This window comes from Naumovozyma castellii, chromosome 2, assembly GCF_000237345.1.
Source record: "Naumovozyma castellii chromosome 2, complete genome".
Taxonomy (NCBI): Eukaryota; Fungi; Ascomycota; class Saccharomycetes; order Saccharomycetales; family Saccharomycetaceae; genus Naumovozyma; species Naumovozyma castellii.
Window position 1 is genome coordinate 459,893 of NC_016492.1, and position 12,552 is coordinate 472,444.

The 12,552-nt window shown below is 35.5% G+C and overlaps 6 protein-coding genes across 6 annotated transcripts; 2 read left to right on the forward strand and 4 right to left on the reverse strand.

The window, feature by feature from the left end:
* Nucleotides 1–38: 38 nt before the first annotated feature.
* SIR4 (chromatin-silencing protein SIR4) lies at nt 39–5,012 on the reverse strand (the record flags this gene model as incomplete). The annotated part of the gene is made up of 1 exon (XM_003674683.1): nt 39–5,012. The coding sequence occupies one exon, from the start codon at nt 5,010–5,012 to the stop codon at nt 39–41; it is 4,974 nt and encodes a 1,657-aa protein (XP_003674731.1).
* A 506-nt stretch (nt 5,013–5,518) lies between these two features.
* On the reverse strand, nt 5,519–6,184 carry ADK1 (adenylate kinase ADK1; the record flags this gene model as incomplete). Its single annotated transcript, XM_003674684.1, has 1 exon — nt 5,519–6,184. One exon carries the CDS (start codon nt 6,182–6,184, stop codon nt 5,519–5,521), a length of 666 nt encoding a protein of 221 aa, XP_003674732.1.
* Nucleotides 6,185–7,583: 1,399 nt separating this feature from the next.
* HTA1 (histone H2A) lies at nt 7,584–7,982 on the reverse strand (the record flags this gene model as incomplete). The annotated part of the gene is made up of 1 exon (XM_003674685.1): nt 7,584–7,982. The coding sequence occupies one exon, from the start codon at nt 7,980–7,982 to the stop codon at nt 7,584–7,586; it is 399 nt and encodes a 132-aa protein (XP_003674733.1).
* A 709-nt stretch (nt 7,983–8,691) lies between these two features.
* HTB1 (histone H2B) lies at nt 8,692–9,081 on the forward strand (the record flags this gene model as incomplete). Its single annotated transcript, XM_003674686.1, has 1 exon — nt 8,692–9,081. The coding sequence occupies one exon, from the start codon at nt 8,692–8,694 to the stop codon at nt 9,079–9,081; it is 390 nt and encodes a 129-aa protein (XP_003674734.1).
* Nucleotides 9,082–10,101: 1,020 nt separating this feature from the next.
* NCAS0B02770 (VIT1/CCC1 transporter family protein) lies at nt 10,102–11,028 on the forward strand (the record flags this gene model as incomplete). The annotated part of the gene is made up of 1 exon (XM_003674687.1): nt 10,102–11,028. The coding sequence occupies one exon, from the start codon at nt 10,102–10,104 to the stop codon at nt 11,026–11,028; it is 927 nt and encodes a 308-aa protein (XP_003674735.1).
* A 454-nt stretch (nt 11,029–11,482) lies between these two features.
* On the reverse strand, nt 11,483–12,421 carry CRF1 (Crf1p; the record flags this gene model as incomplete). The annotated part of the gene is made up of 1 exon (XM_003674688.1): nt 11,483–12,421. The coding sequence occupies one exon, from the start codon at nt 12,419–12,421 to the stop codon at nt 11,483–11,485; it is 939 nt and encodes a 312-aa protein (XP_003674736.1).
* Between the last annotated feature and the right edge of the window lie 131 nt (nt 12,422–12,552).

The window sequence follows — 12,552 nt, forward strand, 5'->3', positions numbered from 1 at the left end:
TACAATTTCAATATATCATTCATTACATAAATTACTTTCTAAACGTTATTTGGATCAAAACCATGACCATTCAAAAATTCTCTGTATTTTTCAACTTCTCTATTGAGAAGCTTCACTGCACTTTCCTTCGTGAGTTCTGAAGAGCCAGTTACCTCCTCTGTGTGTTGTGGGTTCTTGATCGGAGTGAAAAGAGTCGATTGAGGGGAACCTTGATTTTCCAGATTAACTGTTCCTTCCGTCGTCATATTATTATTTAAATTTCTAAAAAGAGCATCGGTTTGAGATGGCAAGCTTTTACTCTTTTTAGTCTTTTTCTTTCTTTTGGTCGATTTGACATTCTCAGTATTGTTATCATGTTTGCTTTTTGTATTTTCTGCAGATTTCCTTGGCGAATACTTCTTCTCATTCTTCTTTTTTTTTAGGTGCTTTTTTTCCAGTTTTTCTATTAGACTTTCCTTTTTGGCAAGCTCTTTCAAAAGATATTTCACGCTTTTTGACATCTTTTTGTTCAATCTATTCTTAGAGGATGATTTATGAATTTTTCCGGCCATTTGTTTCAACTTTTTTTCTCTTTTCTTCAGTTCCTCTTTATACTTTTCATTCGAACTCTTGATAGCTTCTATTTCTGCCTCTTTGGAGTGCAAAGAGCTTGACAACGACGTTAATTTCATCTCATTCTCAAGTACTGTGCCCGTTAACGACTTAATAATTCCGTTAGCCTTAGAAAGTTCATTATCTTTATTGGTCATCATATTTGATGCGTTATGAAGCAAACTCTCCAGGTAGTTTATAATTTCTGAGAAATAGGGTTCGTCACTTGAGTCATCTTTTACAGCCGGATTATAACCATCAGGTTTAGTTATGTCTTTCTTAATACTGTTCGACGTTGGGCCGATAATTAATCTCTGACTATTATCTGGCTTTTCACTAACCTCTGTTTTACGGCGCTCGTAAAGTTCTTCTAAGAAATGCTGTCTTGTTTCTTTCCTTTCAGATACTGTGGATATTCCCCATGCTGATAAATCAATGTCCATATTCTTAATAAACCTTAGGACCTTTTCTAAGGGCCATATTCTTATCTTTCTACTAAGTGACGCTCTCTTTACTGTCTCACTAAGCGCCTTGAATTGTTCATCATCTTGGAAATTTTCTCTATCGCCTTTCAATAGTACAATATTAGTGCTTTTCGGTTCGAAGTCCTCACAAAAAATAGACCTAAACTTAACTTGAAACAGATCATTTATTTTGGCGAATGTGTCATCCAAACTTTTCTTTTGCTCTTCTGTGACTCCTAAAGGACTTCCAGGATATATATATATTCTGGCCATTCCAAGAGTTCTAGTCCACTCATTCCTCCAGTTATTTCTCGACCGCTTCTCAGCATGATTTATGCCGTCGCTATGTTCGATTGAAGACATCTTCGAACCTGACGTTGGTTCTGTAGCGTTTAAAATTTTGTCTTTATTGGTTTGTTCTGTTCTTGCCTTTTCTGGCATAGTCAATAAAAGTTGGCTTCTATAGTCGTTTTTAGCAGTTGTGTCAAACGATTTATATTCAACCCTATCCTTTTTATGGACTTGTTGATAAAAGAAAATATGTGAGGATTGGTAATTGTCGACAGAGCAGATATTGTTTGTCGCACTCGACTTCGGATCATCGTCAAATGGGGTATGGTTTGGAATTCCACTTTCTATTAGATCACACATATCACGTTTACTATAAACCTTCTTATCATCCAACTTTTCTAAAACGCCAATAGCTAATTTTCTTTCGTACAATCTTCTTTCAGTTTCTGGGTCAGTAATCTCAGGTACCACTTGGTTTACTTTATTGCCAGTCAGTTCTTCTTCAAGTGAACCATCCTTCATTGGTGACGAATTCTTAATGTATTCTAAAATTTCTATATCATCAAAACCAGTATCACTTATTTCATCTATGTCAGCAGGACCTGCATCGTCTAAAATATTATTGTCATCACTATCAGATATATAAATGACTTCCATCTTAGCATTTTGTCCTAGTGGAGTAAACGACTCAAATTTCATCTTTTCCTTCTCAGTTGGGGTGAATGAAATGACAGAGCCTTTTAAATGATGTCGCTGATGACTAGAGTATATTGATTGGAAGACATCAGGAGAATTTTTTTGAGTACTCTCTCTAGGCAGATGGCGCCTTTTCTCGATCGGTTCAGAACTGTTCGTATCGTTTGATTCTGCTTCGACACGAGCTGGTCTATGAGTTAGTTTGGTTAAAATGGATTCGAAAGAATTGTCGTTCCCTTTTCCTGACAATGATGTTTTGTATACATTTGAAAATAATCTTAGGAGACCACTCTTCTGAGAAGCGCTTGGGGGTAAATCTTCTGATAACACTTTAGCCCATTTTGCTTTGGGAGAGGATAAAGTATCAGAATTTTTTCTCTTTAATGAAGACACTACTTCCTTTTCTTTGTTTTCAACCGTAGGTACTTCCTTCAAATCGGTGTTGGCAACCTTTATTGAGCCAACTGCTCCAATTGATCCACTCTTTTCAATAGCTGTTACATTGCTCTGTTTCGAACTAGTCACACTACTTGCTTCCTTATCCAATAATTCTCTTATGTTAGTCGTCTTTTTTTCTTCTGATTCTTCAGTGTGTGAATCTTTTGATGATTCTGAACTTTCTGATTCGGTTGCCATATCTATTTCAATATCCACAGCTTCAGCAATCTTAGTGGAATTATCCACCTTTGGCTTATCATTCAGTAGAGTTGATATTCTGACACCTGACGATTTAGTTTCAGGAGAACCTTGAATGCTTTCCACCGCTTTAGTACTACTTTCTGTTTCATTCCCAACTTCTTTTACTGGATAGATGTCTTTCTTTTGACGCATCTCTTCTTTCTCAGTAAGTGTTGATATCTGAGAAATATTTTCAGCAGATTTTGGCATGTCGGTTACGTTGGTTGGTGGTTTGTCCTTCTTTCCATCTTGTATTGTTGTTACATCTGTCTCATTCAAAAAGAGTTCTTTCCTCTTCATAGGTTCTTCTGGTCTTTTGAAGGGAATGGTCGATTTATCGTTGAATGTGATTTCATTTGGTTCTGCTCTTGTATCCTTCTGTTCTACATTCTGAATACCACCCTCAGTCCTTTCATCTTCAATATTTGTTTCAATTTTCTCATTTGCGATTATAGGAATGTCCACTGGAGTTGTCTCATTGTCTTGAGTTACTATCGTATCGGTGGCTGGATTCTGCTCGGTATGTTCAACAGCATCTGTAAATAAGTCGGCCGAACCATTATCAGATTCATTATCTACCTCTACAGAAACAGGAGCTTCATCTACGAGATTTTTTGTATCGTGATATTTTTCAGGTTGTTTCTCACTAACATTCTTTTCTTTTGAATATTCAATAGTTGGCAATTCAGTTTGTGAAGGTTCCCCATTAGAAAACTTCAAATCAGCAACCGCTGTCTTTCTTTCTTCTCCGCCGATTTTTGAAGAGGTTAGAGTTTGCAAAAATAGTCTCTCTTCAACTTCATTCAAGGAAACATCAGGCAGTAGATTTCCTTTTTCTAACGTTGCATTACTCTTAGGAGGATTATCCTCATTATTCGCGGATTCAATGGTGGCACTAACCATTGGTTTGCTGTCAGCCTTCACAGATAAATACTTTTCTTTCTTCAATAATACTAAATTGTCATCCTTTTCATCTCCAACTGTTATTCTAGTGTTTGCAACTAGTTTTGGAGAACGATCATCGGTTGTTGTGCCTGCTAGTTTGGATATTACTTCTTCTTTCGCTATGTTGCCTTCATCCTGTCCACTAGGTTCTTCTTTACGTTTATTATCATTTTCTGAGTTTAGTTCTTGGTTCTCCTTTATGGGAAGTTCTTTGGATACGTTACTAGCCATTGGCTCGTCAACATCAATTCCTAGTGCATGCTTAGTTGGAGCTTCAATCTCAGTAATTTTTACAGGTTCCAATGCATTATCTTCTTTAGTGTTACCGTCTGTACTTAATGGAACTTTTGAAGGTGCTATTAGGGGTGGTGTAAGCGATTTAACAGATTTATCTATGTTTCCTGGTATTCCCTTTCCGTTTATTTGCTCTATTTTATTGTTTTCCTCAGGCGGAGTTTGTTCTTCCTCTGTATCACCAGTCTCGTACGAATTTTCATCTTCAGTGTCTGTATCTGGAACTGCGTTTGAAAGTGATATACGTATTTTAGCAGGTGGAAACGTTTTCTTTGTAGTGTCCTTTGTGCTCTTATTCAATAAACTCTTAACATTTGATAGGAAAGACGAAGCCTTAGGAACCTTTGTAGATGAGGCAGGTGAATTATTTTTTGAAACTGAAAGAATAGGTATTGAAAGTGGGCTTGAAGTATGATCAGCGTCTGTATGAACTGGTTTCTCTGTTGATTTTATTAATCTAGTAGTTATCTTAACTGTCTTAGGGGTAATTGGTAAAAGGCTAGGAAGTCTGTCACCTGGTGGTTCAGATAAAGTAGTAGATGCTCTTTTAAATGGAGGTCGCTTTAGTATACGATTATGTTCTGCACTTTTCACCTCTCTCTCTGAAGAATAGGCATTGTTAAATAATTTGGGGGTTCGTGCCGTTTTATTCTTATTCACTTTCCCTAGTGGTGTCTTTGACCGGAGTAAGGACAGGAGATTTGCATTATTTAGTTTTGAAACTTGATCCGAATTTGCTATTATCAATTTAGAAGTAACTAAATCAGCTTTGGCAGCTTTCAATGCGGCTTTCTTCCTGTTAATCTCTGCCTCATGTTGTAATATAAATGCTAATCCAGGACTAATGTTCAAGCTTGGATTAGGCTTTGCTGGTAGCTGTAATTTGGGTTTAGGTTTGGGTTTGGTTCTGTTCTTTGTCGTTATGGCATATTTTGAGATATCCACTTTAGTTAATGGAATCTTGTTTAGTCTCTCTCCAGGATCAGACCTTGATGGTGTAACCTTTTGTTGTCCTACCATAGGACTAGCAGAAGGTGATGGTTTTTCTGACATTTTCCTTTATTGTATGAATGCGTATATCAATTAATGGATTGTTGGATGGAGCAACAATCGCTTAATACACTGGATCGGGATATAAAAATTAAAAGATAAACCACGGTTAAAGGACAGTATGGTATAGGATCTTTGTAAAATGCTGCCTTTCCTTCAATAATTGAATCTTGTTTTTGTTTTGTTTAGTTTTGTTTTGCATTAAAGGTCCAGGTTGATGTTGTTATTATATTTTTTCACGCTATCCAAAAAAATGCGGCCGCTCAAGACAAAAATTAATTAATGAATGGATGATGACGATGATAATAATAATAATAATAATAAGAATAATAATAATAATAATAATAATAATAATAATAATAATAACAGCCCAGTTATAATTACATTAGATAAAATAATAAAAATATATTATTATAGGATATATAAAGTTTTCTATTAATAAAGTAATATATTATATATTGGAAATATGAGCATAACAATCATTCAACGGCAGTACTTTCGTGATATGTTTATTTTTGACTCAAACTTTTCAAGATTTCATCCCAGACAGTAGCAGGTGGTTGAGAAGCATCAACACCGGACCAGATACCAGTCTTCTTATAGAAATCAACAATTGGTTCAGTTTGAGCATGGTAACCGGCCAATCTCTTCTTTAGAGCATCGGCATTGTCATCAGATCTTTGAATCAATGGTTCACCAGTGACATCATCAACCATATCAACCTTTGGTGGGTTGAATAACTTGTGGTAAGATCTACCAGAGGCTGGATGAATCAATCTACCGGTAATTCTAGCAACCAATAAGTCATCATCAACTTGCAATTCGACGGCTCTTTGCAATGGAGTACCTCTTTCAGCAAGCATTTGATCTAACTTTTCAGCTTGTGGGATAGTTCTTGGGAACCCATCCAAGATGAACCCATTCTTACAAGCTGGGTTGTTAGTCAATTCATCTTTAATCATGTTAACCATAATTTCATCGGAGACCAAACCACCTTGATCCATGATCTTCTTGGCTTCTTGACCCAATTCAGTGTTCTTAGCGATTTGAGATCTCAACATGTCACCGGTGGACAAATGACAAGCATGGAACTTTTCAACCAAGTTTGGAGCTTGAGTACCTTTACCGGCACCTGGAGGGCCAATCAAGACCATTCTAATAGATTCAGTGGACATTTTCTTCGAGCGGATGGATGTTTGAAATTGCTTAAGCCTTATATGAAGGGAATAAGTGAATGACTATGATAATTATTGAACGAATGATGGAAGAAAAACGTTCATGTTAAATATGCAACGGTTCCGAACTATGAAAAAAATGAAAAAAGTACCGGCACAGCGCATCACCCGGACGACCAATTCACCATTAATGATTAATATCGTGGATTGGTAAGTTGAGAAGGTTATAATTATACAGAGAACATAGTGGCGTTAGAGGAATGTACAGCACCGCATCTTTGATTTAGGATGAAATAGAACGGAACACTTTGTTAACCTTCTTGCGGACTTTCTCTTTTCCTCGAGAGTTATATCACATATTTCAAATTATGTCAAGATCAGGGCCAACGCCTCTTCACAATTGAGTTTCCATTATACCACGCACCAGCATTTAGTGGAGCAGTTCCTGTTAGACGTCTATAAAGTGGTGAAAAATAATTAACTTCTGGATCATAACCATTTGCATTTAGGATATCTATCCAGTTAACACTTGTGTAAAGTCTTTGGAATGGTTGTAATTCATTACCAAACACAGGTTGAGATGTCACAAATACCACTTCCATGTTGGAAACATCAATCATAAAACTGTGGATATTGTTTCTTGTACGCATTCTACCAATTTTGTATCCAAATGCAAGTTGATAGATTAGATTAGGAGGTGTTGCCTGAAAGATTTGGCCGGGATGCCTCACTAGCATGACTGCTTGCAAATAGTAACTAAACTGAATAATGTAACCTGAATATTTCCCTTTATGATCTCTATATAATTGGCGTTGTAGTTGAAAAACTCAAAGAATATAGTATAATATAACGCACCTAAAGTAAAAGTTAGGTTTAAATAGCAACGTGTGGATGTAACACTATATAGGAATTCGATTGACGAAGGAGGAAGAGAAAGAACCGTTCAACGTTTCACTAATTTATATCAATAGGCAGCCAACTGAGATGGTTCTTCGGGTAATTGAAAGGAAACTCCGTGTATTCAAGTTGATTGCTTAATGACGTAAATGTGTATCCGTATGAATTACTATCTAAACGTATAAGAAAACTGGTGCTTTATTATTGAAATGGTTACAAAGTTTGGTTTTAAAACCATAATAGTAAAAGCTAATAGTTTATTAAATGCCAAAATTTGATAAATTCATATTAATATGTGATATTAATCATAGTTTAAACATTTATGACAATCTTTATATAATAGAAAAATGTTGTATTGAGAGAAAAAAAATTAATTTTTGCTTGTTTGATTTATTACATTATATACCCATTATATATGTTGTTATTACCCAATGATCATTATTAAATAAGAATAGAAACTAAAATACACTTGACTGATTGACTGTTTGCATTAAAATATTAATCACAATTCTTGAGAAGCCTTAGTAGCCTTAGCAGACTTCTTTGGCAATAAGTTTTGATGAATGTTTGGCAAGACACCACCTTGAGCAATGGTGACGTTACCCAACAATTTGTTTAATTCATCATCATTTCTGATGGCCAATTGCAAATGTCTTGGGATAATTCTGGTTTTCTTGTTATCTCTGGCGGCATTACCAGCCAATTCTAAGATTTCAGCAGCTAAATATTCTAGAACAGCAGTTAAGTAAACTGGAGCACCTGAACCAATTCTTTGAGCGTAGTTACCTCTTCTTAGAAGTCTGTGGACTCTACCAACTGGGAAAGTCAAACCAGCCTTAGCTGATCTGGATTGAGAAGCCTTAGCGGCTGAACCTGCTTTACCACCTTTACCACCGGACATTATATTATATTTGTATTTGTGTGTGTGTTGAGTTGTTTGTTGTTGATGTTTAAAACTTAAACCAATGTAACTTAACTTGCTGTATCTGAAACAGACGAAAGAAAGAAAGATTTGAAGACTGATAATTCACTAGAGGAATTAAGATCGTAGTTTATATATCATTGGTAAGTTATTGTTGTTACAACATAGAGAAAGACAGACGAATTTTGTGGAATGGGGCCCTCAGCAATTTCTTCGCGGTGTTCCCCTTTTTTTCCTTGCCATGCTCTGACGTTCGCCCCCCAGTGTGAAATTTTTGGAACGCCGAATACAAGTTTGTTTTCATCGCAAGAAGATCAATTTTGAAAAGAACGCGCTATCGCTCTTAACTATGGTCAGACGCCCTGTAGCCCGAAAGGGAAATTAATTTTCGCCCTGTCATGCCAGAAGTTTCGCGCGAGGTGATCATGTTCGCCGCGACAAAGTGTGAAACTTGTGGAACGGGACTGTCTCATCCTGTAAATTGAGGGAGAAACCCGTTAGTGCACAAAACTATCTATCAACACCGACACGATGGCATGTCCTAAATAACTTCCTTTCATATATAAATGCGTAATATATTCTTGTCATCACCGTGTTTCTTCTCATAAATTATTCTTTCCCTAATATTCGGATAGGAAACTAATATTTATATTCCCAAACACAACTAACACACAAATCAATAATAGCAATGTCTGCCTCAAAGAAACCTGCTTCCAAAGCCCCAGCTGAAAAGAAACCAGTTGCTAAGAAAACTTCTACTGGTGGTGACATCAAGAAGAGAACAAAGGCTAGAAAGGAAACTTACTCCTCATACATTTACAAGGTTTTGAAACAAACACATCCAGACACCGGTATTTCTCAAAAATCTATGTCTATTTTGAACTCTTTCGTTAACGATATCTTTGAAAGAATCGCCACTGAAGCTTCTAAATTGGCTGCTTACAACAAGAAATCTACCATATCAGCAAGAGAAATTCAAACCGCTGTTAGATTAATCCTACCTGGTGAATTAGCTAAACATGCTGTCTCTGAAGGTACTAGAGCAGTTACCAAATATTCTTCCTCTACTCAAGCTTAATTAATTGAAAGTTAACTAATTACTATTATTGGTTTTGCTAATGTCACAATTTTGTTTTGATTTTATTCATATTTTGAAATGGGTTTAATATTTTTTAAGAGAAAATATTATATAATTACTTATTGTTGTAGAATAAGTTGTATAATAGTTTATATTTAATGAAATATTTTTTTACGGGTTAATTAATTGTCTTCCATTTTCCTATAGTTTTCGGACATCTTATATTCTTCTAGTTTTTTCAATAATTACAGAGACAAAGCGTGGCACTCATCAACACGCTTATTATTTTTTCGACTGTTTTAAAATATGTTGTCAATTTATATATATAAATTATATCTAGAATTTTTGGGGAAAAATTTATTATCTTGGGTCATATTAAACCTAAAACCTATTTCGTGCCAAAAAATTCTTTAAACTTTCAATCTTGATAAATCAACAAAACAAATAAAGTGATGTAAAGAAAAATATACCGCCCGGTTGCCTAGAGGGTTAATTTGTCTACTTTCTTTCTTGTTTACTTTGAAATAAGATATTATAAATTCTTTAAATTTTATTAAAATGATGTAAACTCTAACATATAGTTAAAAAAATAAATAAAAATTTAATCCCTTCATTTTTATTCAAAATAGGTTTATTTAACAGGTAGAGCTTTAATTTATTGGTTAACATTTCAAAATTATAAAATATAGAGAATTTATCCTTTCAAAATTGAGGGAGAAAGATTAGAGAATTGTAAGTTATTAGTAACAATCTCGCTTCTGATTGGCCGGACGGAGTTTACAATAACTTTTTGTTTTTTGGCCCGTTTATTTCCATGAAGCGCTAATTCGAATCCTCGAAGGTTTCATTGCCATATTTGTAAGCACTTCATCGATCTGGAAAACTTTCCAACTTATTTAAAAGCAAACTCACAAGCCACTCACACGTTGACTACAAAGTTGTGTGCTTCAAATTGGTATTTAGTTATTAAAAACAAAAAATTACGGAATATTACTAAGATAATAGTTTATAATACAACGAATGTCTGTTGTAGCATTGAAGAACGCTGTAGTGCAACTAGTCTCCAACAAGAAGAATGATAACAACAACGCATCCATAACGTCAACATCCAATTCATATGGCGCTATTCCTACAGATTTAGAGAGGGGAACTCATGTAAATCTAAGGCATGATACTAGTGATATGAGCGGACAAACAGAGAATACGTATACTGAGGAGCAAGATGAGGAGGAACAACATGAGCACACTAAACTGTTTGGATCATTAGATCCTAGGATTATAAGTGACTTGATCATTGGCCTGAGTGATGGGTTGACTGTCCCCTTTGCGTTGACTGCTGGGTTGTCATCATTGGGTGATTCCAAGTTGGTCATCACAGGTGGTTTTGCAGAACTAATTTCAGGGGCTATATCAATGGGATTAGGTGGTTATCTGGGAGCTAAGAGTGAATCCGATTATTATCACGCTGAAGTTAAACAAGAACGTAAAAAGTTTTTCGAAAATCAAACTTTAATTAATCACGAAGTTGAAGATATATTGGTACAGATAAATCCAAACTTTTCTGATGAGACTATAATATCCTTTATTAAAGATTTCCAATCTACACCTGAAATGATGTTAGACTTTATTATCAGATACGGGAGAGGGTTAGATGAACCTGCGGAAAATAGACAATTTATAAGTGCCGTAACTATTGGTGGTGGTTACCTTCTAGGTGGCTTTGTTCCATTACTACCTTATTTCTTCGTGGAGCACGTTCAGACAGGATTATTGTATTCGATATTTCTTATGGCAATCACACTATTTATATTCGGATACTTTAAAGCTGAAATATCTATGGGTGATGTTTGCTCTACTCCGAAAAAGGTAGTGGAAGGTTGTGAAATGATGGCTGTCGGTGGGATAGCTGCTGCATCTGCATGGTACTTCGTTAAACTTTTGGGTTAACTCACCATAAAAAAATCAAGCTATGCCAATTGCTAACGATATAAATGGATCAATCATTCTTTTGCTTTAACTGCTTCATTAATTCATTTGTTTTTCAGTGATGCAATATCAGTAACTTCAAATTGTTGAAGGATCCAGATGAAAGGAATGGAAGATATTTATTTTTAAGTTAGGGTATCTCAGCTAACAGTACATCAAAGTGGGGAAGGCCATACGGGAATGTGGTGATGTCATTGGATTGAACTAACGCCGACCTGCATTCATTATAAAATTTGTACTTATACATAAATTATAATTATAATAATAAACATAATAATACTAATGACTTAACAAATACGTAATCACATACTTTAAACATGAAAAGAAAGTTTACAAAAACGTTTATCATTGTAACCTTATATACAATTAAAATAAAGCAAATTCGGGAATCCTTTATATGCGAAGAAAATAGGCATTAAAAGGATTCCCTTAAAGCACTTCCCGAATCTTCAATAATCTCTTTAACCTCATCAGATGGAGGTCCTTCCTCGTGAAAGGAATCAAACATACCGATTCCTATAACTTCTTTTCTATCTTGAAAAGTATCTGAATGTGTCCTTTCTCTTGTACTGATACAAGGTCGCGAATCTCTCCTCTTAGAAATCTTTGATTTCTTCGATAGTCGTTTAAAATAGGTTGAGTATGGTTGTATCATATTTTCAACCTCACAATCCGCCATCCTTTCCTCGCATTTAAATCTGAATGCAGAAGAAAGTGGTAGTCTCGTCCTCTGATACCACATTGAATAAATACTATCTGCTTCCGGTTCACCAACACTATCGTCAGACTCACTTATATTTAATAAATCATGTAAAGTTATCCCTTCCTCAAGGCCAGTATTACTTGGGGTGTTTAAAGTATAGTTTAAATCTAATTCATTAGATAGGATATCCCGTTGAAATAACGATTTCGTAGAAAGTCCATCCACTATGCTGAAAGGCGTATCATCGTGTTGCGTCCAGGAACTCAATCTAGGAGCAGTGACACCAATTGTATTGGAATTAATCACTTCTTTTGCTTCTAATCTACAATCCTCATTTCTTTGAGGTAGGTTACTGTCCTCTTCTGTAGAATCGTCATTAAATATGACACAAGAATTATCGTAAACTTCGTCATCGTCATCATCTGACGAACAATAGCTCGGATAGGAGCTAAGCTGTAAAACTTCGAAAGTAGAGAATGACGTATCCTGCTGTAGGGGGGAAACATTTGCTGGGGGTCCAAAACTGGTCTCGTCTTCATTCAGTTTATCAGGAAATTTGGAGAGATAAGGGGACACCTTCGTTGCAGTTAGGGATGAGTTTGTAGTGCTACGATCAGTTATATGATTTGACATTGGAGGTATGCATGCCATTGTTTATCTTGTATAGATGCTAGAAGTGAAAATATAGGGTAGTTTACATACGAACATATTACCATCCCTTTTCTAGATCGACATTTCACCCATTCAACAAAATAGTGGCATCGCATGTCGCACAATAGGAC